Here is an 18,335-nt window from a genome sequence, read left to right on the forward strand (position 1 = left end):
GCTTAGCAAACTGACTGAATACAGTAACAGAATTTGGCCATAGGTACAAACTGATGCAGAACACGTGTAGGCTGAAACTCAGAAGAAAATTTCTAGACCAATGAGAAGCGGCAATAGCCTCTCAGAGAAATTAATAAAGGCAAAAATCTAATTACTCTTATGTTAGAGCACAGTTATGAAAGGAATTATACAACAGCAGGGTCTCTGAGACTTGATTATCCTTACATTCCTTTAAGGAATGTACAGAAAGGCGTATGAAGCTTCCTACAACCCTACCTCAACAGAGTTAGCGAAGCAATGTAAAGGGCTGTGCCGTGACAGAAGAGAAAAGCAACACAATGCAAACTTCTGCCTTTCAAAATCTGAAGCCAGAGCACGAAACTATGCAGTTCAGGCTTCCAGCACACTGAACACAGCTTCCCGTCTGTCACAGACCACCATACCTGCATTGTACGGCTTTGGCAGGTCCTAGCCTCTACCTCGCATGGCATTTACCCACTGAACACAAGGGACGCACGGAGGGACGGGGACAGCCCCTCCGGCCAGTCCGAGGGACGCGGGGGTGCCGCCGCCGCACCGGGCGGGCCCCTCCGCTCCCCGACCCGGCAGCGCGGTGTCCCCGCTCCGCGGGCGCGGCGGGGCGGCGGCAGCGGGACTCGAACCCGCGGCCATCCCGCGCGGGCGGCGCAGGCGCGGTGGCGGCGGGGGTCCGCGGGCGCGCAGGGGGCGCGACTCGCACCAACCGCTGCCGCCGCGCGCGGGGCGGCCCCGGGCGCGCGCAGGAATCGCGAGGGCGGCGCGCAGCGCGCCCGCGGCGGAGCGCGGAGCGGAGGCATGTGACGCGCACGGCGGCGGCGGCGGCGCTCCCCCTGCGCCGGCAGGGAGGCGGCCCCGCGCCGGGCGCCGCCTGCCCGGCCGCGGCGTGACCGGGGCTGCGCCGGTTGAGCGCTGCGCGGGGTGACCGGAGCTCCGGCGGTGACGGCGCCTCGCGGCGCGGTGCCCGGCGCGGAGGCGGCGCTGTGGGCCGGCGGTACCGGGGCGCTCCGCGGCGGAGCCCCGCGCCGCGTTCCGTGCGGCCTGCGCGGGGCCCGGCGGGGCGATGTAGGGGACATGCCCTGACGGGACGACGAGCGGTCGGGGCGCCGCCTGCCAGGGCACAGCTGCGCCAGCGGAGCCGCCCGCGGCGGGTCGGCCGCGCCCGCCGAGGCCCCCGAGCGCCGCCGCGATGGCTGGGGCCGGGCTCTGGACGAGCATCAAGTCCCTGCTGGGGAGGAGCGAGGACCCTCTGTTCCTGAACGACTCCAGTGCCTTTGACTTCTCGGACGAGGTGGGGGACGAGGACTTCCCCAGGTTTAACAAGCTGCGCGTGGTGGTGGCGGACGACGGCTCGGAGGCGGCCCCGGAGGCGCCGGTGAACGGGGCGTCCCCGGGGCTGCCGTCCGACGACGAGTCCCTGCTGGACCGGGACATCGCCCTGCGCAGCGCCCGCGCCGGCCGCCCGGACCCCTGCAGCGGCTGCAGCAGCCGGCGGGAGCGCTCCAAGCAGAGGAAGGTGAAGAAGCGTCTGACGCTCGCTGCCCTCCTCTACCTCCTCTTCATGACGGGGGAGCTCATAGGTGAGTCGGGGGCCTTCCGTGCCGTCCCTCCGGCACGGTGCCTCACAGCGTGTTAGGCTGCTCTGGCCTTGGCTTTGAGTATTTACTGAGAGAAACCATCGGTCCTTTAGAGAGACCAGAGAGATAAGCTGAGAGTGAGAGGGAATAAAGTCCGCCTGTATTTTCCATGAAAGAATTTGCAACTTCCCTTACCTGAATCTCTCATCAATTCCCCAAAATGGCATAAAATATAAATTTTTTTCTTTATCTAATGGATTTTTATTTCTCCTTGTAAGTTTTTAAGGTGTTTTTAAAAAAGGAGAAGTGTCATGAGCAACTTCGATCCAAGTATTTTTTAATCAACAGCCATAAAATCTTGCTGTGTTTGCAACAAGAGAAGAAAATACTGTTTCAAATATGACATTTACCAAATAATGAAAGTAATACTGGGGAGTATTAGTCCTTATTCACCAGATACAGCAATGCACACTATTACTTAGAACTGAAAAAAAGGCAAGTCCTGAGCTGTCAACGGCCATCCAGTGAAGACATCACTCCCTTGAGAACTTCTTGATGTCCTGCTGTGCTCTGGACTAGCATGTGCTCTATCCAGACATAATTCATATGAGCGCAGTCATTTAAAGTGGTAGTTATTTTATCACTTTCTGTTACAACGTATAAGAATACCAAGTAGTTGCATTAAATTATTTATGGTTTTTATTTGTTAGTACTTGCAGAAGTATAGTGGGGTTTTACCTGAAAATGTGTTCCTGTCTAAGCCCCTGATTGTTCAAAAGAATGAACCTCTTGCTCCAGTTCAGCTTTTGTTGCTCTTTCCAAACAGCTGTGCTGTGCAGCATGAGGAGAACCTGTGCATTATACACCAGTCTGTACTGAAAAACTGCTTTATCAAATAGGCTATAGCAGCATAGACTTGAAATAAAATGTGAGTGTCCCTGAGATGCATAGATTAGCTGTTAAATGGTATGCCTTTGCCATTGTCTAATCATTTTTATGAAGTTCAATATTTATCTTTTAATCTCTGTTCACTTACTGAGTCCTATTACTATCTGTATTTTGGATATATCCATGTCATGCAGTGCAAGTATCTGCTGGGTGTAATTCAGCCTCCTGAAAAATCCTTTAATGCTCTCATTCACTGTCCCCTGATTTGGACTTGTGGGGAGCACTACGCTGTGCCAGTACTTTGATATGTATGTTGAGCCAAGTCTCTCCATAGCAATTAATTGCTTTTAAATTTCTTAAATTTTAACATTCAAGTCTGAATCAGAGCTAATCAGTTTAATTACTTGCCATAATTCAAACACACATAAAAAATTAAAATAATAAAAACTTTCTGGAAGTGAAGAACAGTAGCATGAGACTACATCCTCCTCCTGACTTCTGCAATTTGAGTCACTTGAGCACTTGTGTGAAGTGAGCTCATGCTCTTGGATGCTTTTCTAAGACAGCTCTGAACTGTGTTTTTAAGACAAACCTGTGCAAGATTGATAGGGAACAAAATAATTGCTAGAGGATAACTAATGCAGTTTGTCCCACAGATGTAGGGGACAAAACCCCTAGAAGAAATGTTCCATTCTTCAAAGTGAGACCAGAATATGGACTGTGTCTGCACCAGTTTTATTTGGGGCCTTATTTCAGGAATGTGGGTTAATGGAAAAAAGTAGTTTCGCCTTTCAGCATGTCTCAGTGTGTGGCTGTTCATTAATAATACGGCCACAATACATCAGCTTATTATGGCTAAGGCACCATGTGTCAAACCTGTTGTGGGGATTTGGCTGAATGCCTCCATTTGCCCCCTGGCTCTATGTCTTTTCTCTGGCTGAGATTTTGGCTCAGCATGAACTCAGGTAAATTTGATAAACAATAGTGTTGTTATTTAGGCTTAGACGTCCTTTAACATGAGATTGATGTTAGTTGATTGTATTTGTATCAGAGTTCTGATGTGCACTGAATTTAGCTCATCTGAAGAGCCTTTTACTGAGGAATGTCTGAGCTGTTGGCAGGTTGATGCTCAAGTCACTGAGACTGTTTCTGTTTGGGGCTTTGGATCCAATTCCTGCTGGTGGAGACCTTTCCATAGCTAGTGCAGGGAGAGCTCTAGAAATAATAGATGTTGAGAGTAAAACCACTCTGATCACTGTCATGTCATCTGTCGTTCTTCCTGTACAATCAGGAGTTGAGGAGGCTGGATTTGTCTGTCAGAGTGTTAGTGCTGGACTGTGGACTCGTCCTCTTCAGGTCTGGTTGTGCTGTTTCCAGCCATATTTTTATTATTCTTTGGGCACAGAATCAGAGAGCACTGTGGGCCAGACCCATCAAATATTCAGGCATCCATCTTCCTCAGAGAATAAATAGAGGGTTTGGGTAGCCCTTGTACTTCTGTGGATCTCGACCTGAATGACCTGTCACAAGGCAAGTAATCATCAGCAGAAGAGTAATTAGAGATACAGCCCCCATGTCCTGGGTCAGTGCCCTACCTGCTTAATTTATTTCACTCCAGACCTGTTCTACTGTGTTGTCTTTGGTTGGTTTCAAATTTCCAAACTTTATTAATTGATCTGAAGCTCAGTTATTTGGGAAACTGTGATTGTATAGGATATTTTAACTGACTTCCTTCTATCATCTTTGACAGATTTGATTTTCTGAGAAAAAGACAGAAGACTCTATCAGACAATTATTTTTTTTAGTAGAAATCTTTCTGGTGTCTGTTACCAATGTCAAGATGAAGGAAATCTTGTTTCAGCAGCTTTTTTTGTGAAATCTTGATTGGCATATTTTTTCCAAATCCATTACTCCAGCCTATCTCAGTTTTTGTTGTTTAATTTGATGAACAGTCAGATAACAGTTTACACTTTGGGGAAACCATTGTGCATCAAGAAATGAAAAACTTACTGCACGTCGTAGTTAGCTTTTCTGACAGGATTTTGATGTTTTCAGCTATGTTTAGAGATTTCTAATTGATCATCCATGAGGAGAACTGCTGTCCTTCATGGGTCACTGAAAACAGTGGTGAACCATCAAGCTGTCTATTTGTAAAGGTTATATATGTCCTTTTTTCCAAGTTGCCAATTGTATTTAAACAGTCCCTAGGCAATACCTTTAACCAAGCAATGAACCAATACCTTTAGAAACAGAGAACCTTTTATTTCAGGATTTCATAAATGGCAAATGTGTTTTCTTAATCCACATGCTGCATTATGTTTAGCTTCAGTGTCTGAATTCCTTCCTTATAATTTTATTTTGGAAGTCTTTAAAAGTGAGAGGCTAACTGAAATGGAATTGACTCTCCTTGAACTGAAGTGATTCTCAAAATAATACGTATGAATCAACATATATATTGTAAATCGTGATATATGTAAACTGCTAAACTAAATGTCCTTACATGTCAATTATTGTTTCTTCTCTGTTGACTATAGAAGAGGCTGAGTTGCACTTTCTAAATATTTTTTTTTTTATTATAGGAGAACACAAATTAATTCAGAAAGAAAAGGCGTAACTCGTTTTACTCAAAAAGCCGCTGAATTGCTAAATCTTAAAAACTCATTGTTTTTGAGCTGTGATGGCCTTTTGGAGAATTTCAGCCTCAGAGGAATTTGACATAGAAAGTTCTGAACAATTGAAGAAAGGGGCTGTTTGAAATATAGTGTATTTGGTAGTTGTGCACAGCACAAACAGTACTGCAGTACAGCTGTGCTCCGTGTTTGGCAGGGGAGGAGAGAGCAGCTCTGTCTGCAGGTGTGTACATAAGAACACTCACAGCCTCACACACACAGGTTTTATGACCACTCTTAAAAGCAAGCAGCCACCTGTGAATTCCCCTTTGCTGTTTCCTCTGGTCAGCCTCTTCACTAAGACAATTTTAATTGTATTCAAAAATTTCTTTATTTGAAAATGTTAGTTGGAGCCTGAAGCCTGCCAAATGGCACACCAGCTGCACGCTTGCTCAGTACAGTTTACAGGCTGCAAGATAATTTCAAGGTAAAAAGAGAAACCAAATCATAGCTGAGCTGACACTGAAGATGTGATCTTTTCTGAGATAATGGGCTTACCTTCAAGCATATGGAAGACAACACAGCCTGTCCTTGATTCCTCTTTTATAAGGGATACTTAAGTGATAGGTGCATTGTTAAAATCTCTCACTCATCCAATAGTAGCACTAGCAATTGAATTGGAACAAAGATATTAACCTTTGATCTCAGGTCATTTGTCTCAATGCAGCTCATTATTACAAGAAAAAAAAATATGGTAATAAATAACAAAGAAAAATGCTATACAAGTGAAAGTCATTGTCTGCAATAGATATTGCCAGAACTGACATGCTCCTGCCAGGACGGAGAATAATTAAGGTTAAAGATAACATAATAAAGGGGAGACAGGGTACATTTCCTGGTCATTGCAGTTTTGGAGTTCTGTTCCTGTTCTGTCATGTCAGAGTGTTTAACAGATGTAGCTTAACAAAAGACTCAGTTGATTAAACACATGTGGAGTAATATGTAGAGAAATGATACAAAACTGTTTTGGACCTGATCTTGCAAACATTATGATGCAAGTAGTCTCTGTTAGAATATGAGGAGTGAATCCTTTCCATATTACTCTTAATAGAAAGCACACTTGACTGCACTTTTAACTATGGTAGCTTTAAATTATAGCTTGGCATTTTGCTTGTAATGGCAAACCTCCCTCCATGTTTAGTGAGTATAAGAAGGGCTCTCATGTACTTACTGCAATATTCTGAAAAGAAATAACTGTATGCAAGAGGATATTATGTAAAATAATTAAAAATGTCATGTGTCCTGACTTTTCCTATTATGTTTTCAGGTGGCTACGTTGCTAACAGTCTAGCAATTATGACAGATGCACTTCACATGCTAACTGACCTTAGTGGTATTATTTTGACCCTCCTCGCTCTCTGGCTGTCTGCAAAATCTCCAACAAAGAGGTTCACTTTTGGATTTCATCGCTTAGGTATGTAACTGTCAGACTTTGCTATTAAAGAGGATTTTAAGCAACAACTGTAAAGAGCACCTAATTCTAGAAGAACAGGTAGCTAGAAAGAAAGTAGCAGCAAACCTAAGAGTTGCTTTAACTGACTCTCAATGTCCTTTCTCTGGCCAGTGGGGATACACTGCATAGGTTGTCATTGCCACAAGAGAATAGATTAAAAAACGAAAAAAACTTTGCCTAAAGTTGGACAGCAGAATTTCATTCACTGGGAGCAGGGTGTGTCTCTCCATCTCTGTGGAATTTGCACTTAGGTTCAGAGTTAAATTCTGAATGCTTAATTCATCTTCCATCTTGAAGAGGAAGGCTGGGGTATTGAATTCATGATGACATTGTTGGTGCAGGAGCTGTGCATGTCAGCCCTTTGCTGTTCACAACAGATTATTGCCAGTGCCCAGGATTTACAAAATCTTGTTGACTTCAGCAGAATTGTGATACTGGAAAAAGGTCCTATTCATTGTGAAAAATTACATTTTAATCCACAACTAAGAAGTTATGTAGAACATATTATTAGAGAGCGCTGCCCTGCCAGAAGTTGTATAAATCATTCCTTTTGCATTCCCCAAACCACAGAAAGCTGAGGTCAAAATGCCCCATGGTTTGCAAAATACAGCAAGTTACTTAACCTCTGTCCAGTTTAGGTGTCTCTAATAAGAAGTATAAATAGAATTATGGACTAACCCTTGGAAGAATATTTTCAGGATTTATTACTTCATGTTTGGAAATGTATCGATGATAAAGAGTGTTTTCATGTGGTTGCTAAGTGGATGTACTATACAGCTGCAGGTCTGTAGACGTTTTAGCAAAAACTTCAAAGTAGTTTTTCATTAAATAGATAATTTCTAGTGCCCCGGTTTTGTACCTGTTTTCTGTAACACTCTATAGCATACATTTTTCAAAGAATTTCATTCTTGTGTAGTCACTATTTGCAATTCTTATTTTGGCTGCTAGAACAGCAGTAGAATTCAACAACTCCATCACTCCTTGTCATTTGTCATCAGTTAGTCACTAGTGCATGAATGCATAACTCTGTACACTAGCTAAGCTCTTTGGTGCTCTAGCAAGAAGGCATTAGCAATGCCAGCATTTCCCATTACAAACTTTTCTTTCATGAAGTTTTAATTTTGTGATAGGAGCCCCTCTGATACTGAAACCTGACCTTGTAGGTATGCCCCTGGCATCTGCTCATACTCTTCAGAAGGATGTTTGTTAGCATTTATACATACTTTAACCCTATTTCAAAATAATTTGGGTAGTTTATATGTCTTTGTAACTTTTCTAAAACCAAATAGCACATACCTCGAACGTGCCATGCCTTTGCCTAAAACAGGGGTTTATCTTAAGAAAAAAAAAAAGAAACTTACTTAACCATTAAAATCTTACTCAGTGCTTTGAATTTTCACTGACTTTTCAATTAATGTGAAAGAAGAAATCCCTGAGGATTCTTGCCACCTCATTTTCTATATATATATTTCTTTCCAGTTTACTGCCAGGAAAAATACTAGCCAGACTGATCCAGTGGTTGTCCATGGGCCAGATATGGCCCATAAAATTAGTCTGTACTGCCCTTCTCCCTGGGAACAGCCCCAGGGAGCAGCCTCTCAGTTCTGCAGCAATTGCTCCTCCTTTTCTGCTCCAGGTGCTAGCAGGTGGTCAAAGACTAGAACAGGTTGTGGAGTGTCCTCAGTTGGAAATATATGAAACCCACCTGGAAACAGCCCTGAGCAATCCACTGTAGCTGACCCTCCTTTGAGTAGGACTACACAGTTTCCAGGGGTTCCCTTTTACTTCAACCATCCTGCAGGAGTAGCAGCAGTGCAGCTTTCTGGGGGGAGGAGGAAGAGAGCCTGGGGCTGGGGAGAAGAGTTTCTGTGCAGGAAGGAAGAGGAAGTGAGTCAAGGCCTTGCCAGGGACCCCCAAAATACAGAAGATGGGATGGTTCAAAATTACTAAACACAGTATTTTTAAAAACCACATTTGGGAAATTTATTTGCCTGATTTTAGGCACCCAATCTGAATGCTGTGGCCTGAGGGCCCAGTTTCACACATCAGTGAGTGCTGGCAATGGAACAAAACAGTTTCTAGGGTATATCCTCATTGTAACACATTTTTCCAAGTAACCTATATGTAAGAAGCTTGTCAGCAAATAATACCGGTTCAACAATAGCTTAAATTTCACAAGAGAGATGTTAAAACATGTCAGGATGTTAAAAATAGGGTACAGACTGGGCATCTGTCACAGAAAAAGATGTGGAGCATTTGTTTAAAACTGGGGATATGTACAAGTACTGTCTCATCACTGACCTTCTCTGCATTAAGTTTTAAGATAATCCATGCATTCAGTAAGCATGAGAACGTTCTAATGAACAGCGTTTCTGGTACTTGTTATCATTTTTGTTTGCAGAATGACGATTTTTCAAACTTATTCGCATAAATGTCACTTTATAAAAGCAACAGACTTGTTAGTTGTCTAGTCAAATTCCAGAAGGAAGTTAGCACTAATTTTCATTTATTTGAATTCTCTTTGAATACATAATACATAAGTTCCATTTTCAGTTGTGAAAAGGAAGCTGACAGATTCAGGAATGGGTTAGAAAAGTGAAGACAAAATAATAGAAGTTGCAGTCATGTCAAAAAAGAATTAAATTCTTGAAGCCAAAAATAGTTCAGTTTCACCACCAAGTGTAGGTACCTCCTTTTCAGCAAGACACGGAGCAGATTTAAGCATAGATAAGGAACCTGGCACTCGTCCATTGCTGCAGAGACAATGTTAGTAATGACAGAATCAGACAGTCCACTGAGACCCTGCACAGTTCATTTCACAAGAAGTGAAAGATCTCAGCACAAATCTACAGTGCTGACATGACAGTGACTGTGGAAGAAACTGCAAGGAAAACACTGGTTTCTATTGCAGAAAACATGAGTTTAGATTATAAAAGCACATTATATTATTTCTCTGGTAAATGCTAATGTGCTATGGCTTCACAAGTTTTTAAAAGAGCATTCTGGAAAACCTTGTAAGAAATGTATTGTGCATTTTTAAGACTGTTGCCCTGAATAATCTGCCAGCGTAAAGATCACTTCCATTTCTGTGGATATTTCCAGGATTTTCAAGTTTCTCTGAAATCATCTCAGATTGTGACAGTTGCCTTTCAAAGCCTTGTTACTGTGTGGTAATGCTGTTCCTCATCCAGGCATTGACACACTACCCAGCAGCTGAATGTGTTGGTGTGAGTTTCTTCTCCCAAAATGGTGTTAATAATTCAGTGCACAGATCAACTGATTTTGGTGACATTAAAATGCTGATATAGCTGCATGGGGAGTGTTCTTCTGTAATAATAAATAAAATTAAAACACTTCTGTGTTGGAAAAGACATCTACAGTAATCCAGGTTGTACTGCAGGCTGACAGATTCAAAGCAGAGGAAGAAGAGAGGCAATTCTTAGATGGGTGTTCTTAGAGCTGTGGGATAGCCAAGGGCAGAATTTTACCCTTACTGGGGAATAAATCAGGGCAACATGTGTGGAGCTAGGGGGAAGAACAACCATTACAATTCCAAGTAAATTAATTCCACCTCTGCTCTTTGAGTTCACAGAGGAAGGCTGAGATCCCAGTGATCCATCTGGCAAGTGACAGTAATGAGCATTACACATAATGATTACAGATTACTCAGGCATGGCTGCAGATTTACATGAAATACAATGGAGTGAGCATTAAGGTTTTCCCAGGGCTTTTTGTAAAGCCCTGTATTAACTCCCTTATAACTGAGACAGTCTTTAACTGGGCTAATGTTTTCTCTGCCAGCTGTGTTGCTTTTTTTATTTTTTTTTTTAAGTTTCAGCTGCTGCAGGGCAATTGTTTTCAGAATATGAAGCTAGAGGGTAAAAGTACATTTATGTATGTTTTAAAGCAATCTAATGGCCCGTTTGGAAATGCCTGTTTTCTTTCCTTAAAACTGTGGTGTGGACTCATCCTTCTCAGGTTTGTGTGCTGTTACCAGCACAATTTCATGACTTGGGTACTGAGGCAGCACAAAGGTCCCAACCTGTAAAATACTCAACCCTGTTTACCTCCCATCTAAACAGCAGGAAGCTCAGAGAACTGTAACCATTTTCCACAGATGTAAATGGCAACAGAAAGTACAGGGCAAGGAAATGATAGTTTTTATTAGTTTTCTAATTTTTGTCTTTATTTAGAAATATATTTCCTTTTGAAAGTCCCTGCTGATCAGATAACGTTCCTATGCCAACATAATTGTCATAATGCTCTTACTTTTGTGAAATAATAATATTTGGCAAATACTAGATAATGTTAGAACAGCATATCACAGTAATACAGAAAAATTAAGCAAATCTTTGTAGCTGAAATCTGCTCAGATAACATTTATGAACACATATGTCAAGGAGCTTAAGAGTATCATGTGTGACATTTGTACTGTTTGGTTTCTTTATATTTTTATAATTTCTTCTCCATCCTAAGTACAAAAGGTTATATAAAAATAATTTATAAACCCAGCTTAATACTCTGGACACTTAAAATCAAGGTTTCCCTTATTTGTGGGTAGGCTGGTGATATTTGAGATCACCTGTCCTCCTCACCCCTGGACAGGGCCTTCGCCTGCAGCTTCTCTGGCAAATGTTCTGGGTTTTCTGAAAAAGTCAGGATCATCACCTGTGCAGAACTTTTTAGAGAAAACATAATTTGAGGTATAAACTGATGACAAAGACATGTGAAGGAGTGGACTAGAACAAATTCTGTTGTTTAATTCTATTTTACAGGTTTTATTTGCCACACAACTTGTTTGTTTATATTAGGTATGATACTGATAAAGCAGTTAAAACAAGGCCCTGTCCACATTCTAATTTGGAAATAGAAATGGATCTGAGACACGCTTTTCTAATGCTTTCTTCCTTTCTGTTTGCAGAAGTACTGTCAGCCATCATTAGTGTACTGCTGGTCTATATCCTTATGGCTTTCCTCTTGTATGAGGCTGTTCAGAGGACGATCCATATGGACTATGAAATAAATGGTGATATCATGCTCATCACAGCAGCTGTCGGTGTTGCCGTTAACTTAATGTAAGAGCTCTCTCTCCATTAACACCCATAAAATGTAATTCTCAATAAGCTGCCAATTCATTCATGGCCTGTAACTTTGTCATGGGATGTGATTTCGCTGGACCTCTCAATTTTCAGAAATAAGACTGCAAATTACACTGAGTATTACTTTTTCAATTATTTGGTTTAAAATGAAAAAACCCTCGACAAATCCTCCCCATCCAACAAACGCTAAATCTTGTTTCTTGAAGCATTTCTCTTCTTTCACTTTCAGAATGGGGTTTTTGCTGAATCAATCTGGCCACCTTCACTCTCACTCCCATTCCCACCCTCACTCTCACGTACCTCAGCTGAGCTCTCCGAGCACAGCCCAGGGCAGCAGCCACGGGCACAGCAGCCACGGGCACAGCAGCCTGGCTGTGAGAGCAGCCTTTGTCCATGCCCTGGGGGACCTGGTACAGAGCATCGGGGTGCTCGTAGCTGCCTACATCATCCGCTTTAAGGTAAGGAAGGGCGCTCCGGGGGGCACAGGGAGCTCTTGGCATTTCAACTCTGGTGATTAAAATCAAAAGGGACCTGTCTTTATAAGTTATTAAAAATAACTTTTTAATGATATTTTATGATAAGCTTTATACATCATGCAAAATAAGCAAAACTGTCTCTACTACATATATTGTAACTATTCAAACAACAACAACAACAACAAAAATCATGAAAGTTAGAACTTTTTAGAAGTAACTGGGTTTTTTGAGTCACATTTTTGTAAGTGATCTTGTTTTCATACATCGTTTGACATTGTGAAATTTCCCTTTGCAGCCAGAATACAAGATTGCTGATCCTATATGTACATATGTATTTTCCATACTGGTGGTTTTTACAACAGTTCGAATTCTGTGTGACACGGGAGTTATTATTCTGGAAGGTAAGATCTGTGCCAAATCTGCAGTACTTTACGTGGAAAATACCAGTTTTCTTGACTTCATGATTCCCATCTCTATGTGGATTGTACCTGGAGACCTTTCTGTCTCAGTGCTGCTTTAGTTTGGTGGTTCTTTATGGCTTCTCTAAATTGCAGCAGATTTAGGTGTCTTTGACTGTGGCCAGAACAACACAAGTTCTATGTCTGCACCCTCTTTACCATCAGGACATGTAGAAGTGAAATGTACAGAACTTTCTTGTGTGTCTGGAGTGACAAATCAAGTGAACATTTGCCCAGACTCAGTTCTACACTCACTTTTATCACTTGTACGGTTAAAGTGAATGTGAATGCAGGTAAAGCACTAAGCACAGGCTGGAGATGTGGTTCGTGCCTGTCCTGTCTTCCCCTTTCCCGCAAGTACCTTTGTTTTACTTGTGTGTATTCACTGTTCTCATAGGGGAAACTGCAAGTTAAGAGTGGTGTAAAATGCAGAAAAAAAAAGGAAGAAAAAGCTGAACGTGGGCTGAAGGATCTTATCTTGCCTGACATAGAAGGAAACAGTAACATCCTTTGCTTTATCACAGCTTACATGCCAACTGTTACTGCTTGATCTAGTACTGTTGCTTTATAAAGTGAAGATGTTAGGACTGGTAGAAGAATCATAGGTTTTAACTGCACATTCCTAGCTGTCTTATGTGAATTATCATTTACTTTACTTTTATTATGTTATGAGGTTAAATCAGAAACCTCAGAATCTTTAATCAAGTGGTTTGCTGTCCCTTAAGATTAAAAAAAAAAATCCAACCAAGTAGAAGTTCACTCAGAAGGCACAAATTATGAAATTTGCTGAAGAACCCTCAATTAGCTCCAAGGCAACAGATTTAGCTGAAGAAAACAGATAAGACAAACTAATGAACTATCAGATTCCAGATATTTTGAGCTGTAGCTGTTTGCATAAGTATCCCAGTTGTCATAAAAATCTCCAAATTAATGATGTCATTAAAGGTGATGATATATGGGCTTTATGCATGCTAGGGAACTTTTCCAACTCAGAATCAGGATCTCCAGAGAGTGGACTTATGTTTATACTGGAAACTGCTGCTGCAACATCAAGGCCCTTGAAGTTATATCAACTTTTGGTGTTAACTTCAGTTTCCTCATTATACTAAGAATGCTATGATGTAGATATGAGAATTTAAGTCCTTTTTTCCTGGGAAAAAGAAAGCTGTACAAATACCAGACAGTTAGCTAGTTACTTATTAGCTAAATAATTTTTGATGGTCTCCACTAGAAGGAATTTTTTTTTTCATGTGAGACAGTTCTGGACACTGAACTTTCAAAACTTCCAGATAGTACTGGAAATAATTTAAGAGACAGTAAGGCACCAGGTTCAAAGAAGTCATGAAAAAAGTCTGAAGAAATTTGTGGCTGAACTCCTCATAGTATACATAAAGAAACTGCATAAAACTAGAAGGTAAGTGATAAAAGCTACTATAGAATCAAAACTACTCAGAAAGAGTTTATTCAGTACTTGTATTAGTTTTTGACCCATGTTGATCATGTAAAATTTTGATTTTGCCCTTCGTACAGATAAAGAATGGTGGTGGTAAGTTAGAGATGTGCTGCTGAAAATACCACAAGGACTTGATCTCTGACTTAGAGAGGCCTTAGAGACAGGCCGTAGCATTTTTTAATACAGATTTTGAGTTTAGAGTCCAGCCTAAGCAGTTACCAGGGGTTAGTTAACTGCAGTAGAGTTGTCAACAAAAGTACATCATTGCAAAGGATCTAATGTTGGCTGTTGCCAGAGTGTGGATTCTGGACAGGACAGATTTCAGTTGAGACAGCTCTGCAATTCCTGTACTACTTCTGTATCCTTACTGGACTTAACAGGCCCATTTCCATAATATTTTCTGTTGATAACATGTTAATCATCACTTCCTACAACACAATTCTAATTTTTTGACACTGAGATCTGTTGTGACATTTTAAAGGCTACTGAGACTTTGCAGAAGATAGAATTAATTTTCTCTCATGTTTGGTATCACAGGAGTTCCAAGACACTTAAATGTGGATCGCATCAAGGAAGACTTGATGAAAATCGAAGATGTTTATTCTATAGAAGATTTAAATGTTTGGTCTCTTACTGCAGGAAAAACAACTGCCATAGTCCACTTGCAACTAGGTAAGCTGCTGGGTAGCATAATTCTAAATTAACTCCAAGTTTAGGAGAAACCCCACCACTTCCTCTTCATACTGTTATGTAAGTTGAACCAAGAAATACCATTCTGGGGAATGTATTACTACTAACTCTGGATATCTACTAACTCTGGTTTTGTACAGCAAGGAATATAACACCTTGGCCAAGAAAGATGTGGTGTAAATGAAAATTGTGCAAATAAAATATATTCATACCAAAATGTCCAATTCAGATTATTTGTGTAGGGGAAAAAAACAACACAGAATTTCTGTTCAGAAATTTTCTTATATGTTTACGGAAAGAAAGAGTGAAGTTCTAATGTGGAATGATCTAACATATGAAAAATAAATGTTTTGCCAAAACATGTGCCGATTCAGACATATTACTATACTACAAATATCAGTTCTTGGTAAGAAAGCTCAGGTTTTTTTGGGGGAAGTGTCAGACATACATGGAGTTCTATCAAGAGAGGTGTACAGTGACAGAGTACACAGTGACCACAAGAACGATACTAAATTAATTAATGAGTGTGAGCAAAAGTCATTCTCATGTGTGACACTGATAAATTTGAGAACTTATGCATTGCTCAGATTTCTTAAGGAGTGAATTTATTAATTATTTTCTTAATTTTGCAGTTCCTGGTAGTTCATCTAAATGGGAGGATGTTCAGTCCAAGGCCCGACAACTGCTCCTGAACACGTTTGGAATGTACAAGTGCTCTGTCCAGCTTCAGAGTTACAAACAGGAAATGAGCAAAACCTGCGCAAGTTGTCAGAGTTCCAGTGCCTAATTTCATATGTTTTGGGAACTGCTGCCTTATTCTTTACCTTGTATAGTCAAAGACTGAGAGCAATAAATGCAAAACGAAAATTATCCAATAGTAACCATTAATATGTGGATTTGTACCATGGGACATGCAGCAGGGAGAACTGGTGCTGCAAGAAGTGCAGTGGTTGCCCTACAGAACATGTATTTCACTCTCTCCGTTGTACTGGGTTATTCAATTTATTATGATTTTGAGACAAAACTGGTTTTGGATTATTGTTTACAAACTGGAACATGGCTCTGCAGATACCTCACAAATTACAGTCCGATATTGTCCTTTAATCATTATGTACCACAAAGTACCTGCACTCCAAATGGAGGATCAGGTATTCAGTATTTCAGTCACAACTCTCTAAAGCTGATCATACCAGGGTTGCACAATGTATCACGATCCCCAAATTCATTATTCAGTATTTTTGCAATAGGAATTTTCGTACGGTATCTCATATTAACTATTAACATATACATTAAGTTGAATTCTTGTGGAAACTGTCTAGTCAGAGACAGCAGAATACAGAATTTACTGTACCTAGACCAGAAAGTTAGCTTTAATCTGGGCATTCAGAGATCCAGACAGGAAGGTTCTTGCCCAGACTTCTGGTATTTAACTAGAAACCCAACACTGGACCCAAAGTGTTTTAAGCGATCAGTTATCTTTAATGTATTTTAGAATAGGATTTATACATTAGAAACAGGTTATTTATTTTACAAAGTTTTGACTTGTAAGATGGATTTGTTCTTAATAATCTTGAATGTCTAAACCATCATTTGATTCACCTTAAAAGGCCAGTTGATTAGCATGCATTCTAATTGTAATTAATAAATGTCCTGTAATTGATAATTTTTCCATGATTGTTTTGTTTGAAAAGACAAATTATAGAAGTGATATTTGACATGGAAATACTCTCAAATGCAATCTTCAGATACGTGCATCTAACAGGAAAGTGGGGAGCAGAAGTTTTAGAGTGCACAATTCCATCTATCACAATCTCTGGTATTTTCATTTTGCTTTGAGCACAGCATGGCAGCATCCTGACAGGAAGGCCACTGCAATAGCAGTTCCCAATACTTAGCTTATGAATAAAACAAAATCCAAGCAAGCTCAGTAACCTAATGGTGTTGGAGAACAATATCATAACAACCTACAGTGGCAGAAAGGCCCTTTTTTATCTACAGAGAGGAAGCAACCTGAAAAGACTCTATTCATCGGGACAGCTCAGAGTCCACAAGGTGGAACTGCTCGGCCTCATTGTGGAACCCCTGTACTTTGAATGTACACAAGATAATAAATCTTTACACTAAGCTATCATACACCTACAAGCCCAGATTTAACCAGCTTCTGACGTCATTGGCACTGAAGAAGCTAAGGGCAGCAAGATGAACTACGAAGTTCAGAAAGAGAGGAAAAACTTGGCTTGAAATATTTTGTGTTTATTCTGTACTTTCATCTTATGCAGAACTTCGACTGACATGAAAAGCAGTTCTCTGTGTGGATCAGAAAGGAAAACTTTTGCCCAGTTACGGTTATTGTGATATTCAGCTGTGAATTCTTCAGCTATTGTCTGTTTTGAAACTCACTAGGGTTTCACATTTTCATCAGGCTGATTTGTAGCTGCATTTCGTGTAACAATTTTGGCTTCTTCCCTTTTTGGAGGTAGGGATCACTTGAATTTTTATTGATGAAAGCTGACAGCACATTGTGAATTTGGACAAAGTGCACATAACACCAGATTGTGTTCATATCTGTTTGGGCAAGAAATGGGAACACTCGTGTACAATGTGGGAGCATGTGCAGCTCAAAGGCAACACTGTGCTCAGGAAGGTAATGCTGCAATACAAACACTATCATTAATAAGCCATATCACAGTTCATGAAAAATGTGCATCCCATCCTTACAAATGTACAGGCAAAACCCACAAACTACAGGTATTTTGCACATACTAATGCTCAAATGGGTTTTAATTAAATTGGGGTTTACAGTTGATGTAATTAGATGTTGAAGTACAGTAGATGTGTATTGTATTTGCAGTTTTTAAATAATTTACTATACATTTGTTTAATTGAAGAAAAAAGGTGTGTTGTTTTATTGTGGGTTTTGTTAAATAGACTATTAAACTTCACATTGTCTTATAAAATACTTATTTGTATTTCTCTTCATCTTCAAATTCTTACAGCAATCTGATTCTTAGGGCAGCTGTGTTTTTAAATGTCTGAACACTCAGCTTTTACTCACTTTGCAGATGCTATACATAGAACTAATTTTCTCTGTCTTCAGTCAGAACGATTTAAGACTTGTGATTTCACATGCAATAATTGCACTTTAGAAAGTATAAGCCGACAAAGCATGGAGAAGGATCACTATAAAGCAACTGGCAAAACTTTCCTGAAACCTTACATTCACCTGTGAGGGGCCCTTGTTACTAAGGTCCATAGACTGGAAGTTCAGAGAAAAGGCAACAGAAAACAAAATGAAGAATAAAGAATAAAAGAATCAGTAAGTTTTTATAGATACGTCAAGATAATTTTCAGTTTCAGCTTAGAGAAAAGGGGTGTCATTATAAATAAAGTCTCATGTTTTTCCAAGCCAGATTATTCCATGTGGCTAAGATAGTTTCCACGCTCTGACACTATTCTTTTCCTTCTAACAAATCCTCTGCTTGAAATGAACATGCATATACTTAACAGGACTTCTTTCTAAGCAAAAGACTTCCAAG

The 18,335-nt window shown here is 40.6% G+C and overlaps 1 protein-coding gene and 1 long non-coding RNA gene across 2 annotated transcripts; one reads left to right on the top strand and one right to left on the bottom strand.

Annotated features, from left to right (window-relative positions):
* Positions 1-888: 888 nt before the first annotated feature.
* Positions 889-17,741, top strand: SLC30A4 (solute carrier family 30 member 4). Its single transcript, XM_066328399.1, has 7 exons — positions 889-1,616; positions 6,438-6,584; positions 11,545-11,698; positions 11,952-12,180; positions 12,494-12,599; positions 14,647-14,781; positions 15,432-17,741. The coding sequence occupies exons 1-7, from the start codon at positions 1,226-1,228 to the stop codon at positions 15,584-15,586; spliced, it is 1,317 nt and encodes a 438-aa protein (XP_066184496.1). The 5' UTR covers positions 889-1,225; the 3' UTR covers positions 15,587-17,741.
* Positions 6,565-10,323, bottom strand: LOC136367044 (uncharacterized). Its single transcript, XR_010744630.1, has 3 exons — positions 9,313-10,323; positions 8,329-8,489; positions 6,565-7,070 (listed from the first exon to the last, which is right to left on the bottom strand). It is a non-coding gene; the product is annotated as an uncharacterized lncRNA (long non-coding RNA).
* Positions 17,742-18,335: the final 594 nt, after the last annotated feature.

The sequence above is a fragment of the Sylvia atricapilla genome, chromosome 13 (assembly GCF_009819655.1).
Source record: "Sylvia atricapilla isolate bSylAtr1 chromosome 13, bSylAtr1.pri, whole genome shotgun sequence".
In the NCBI taxonomy this organism is placed as follows: Eukaryota; Metazoa; Chordata; class Aves; order Passeriformes; family Sylviidae; genus Sylvia; species Sylvia atricapilla.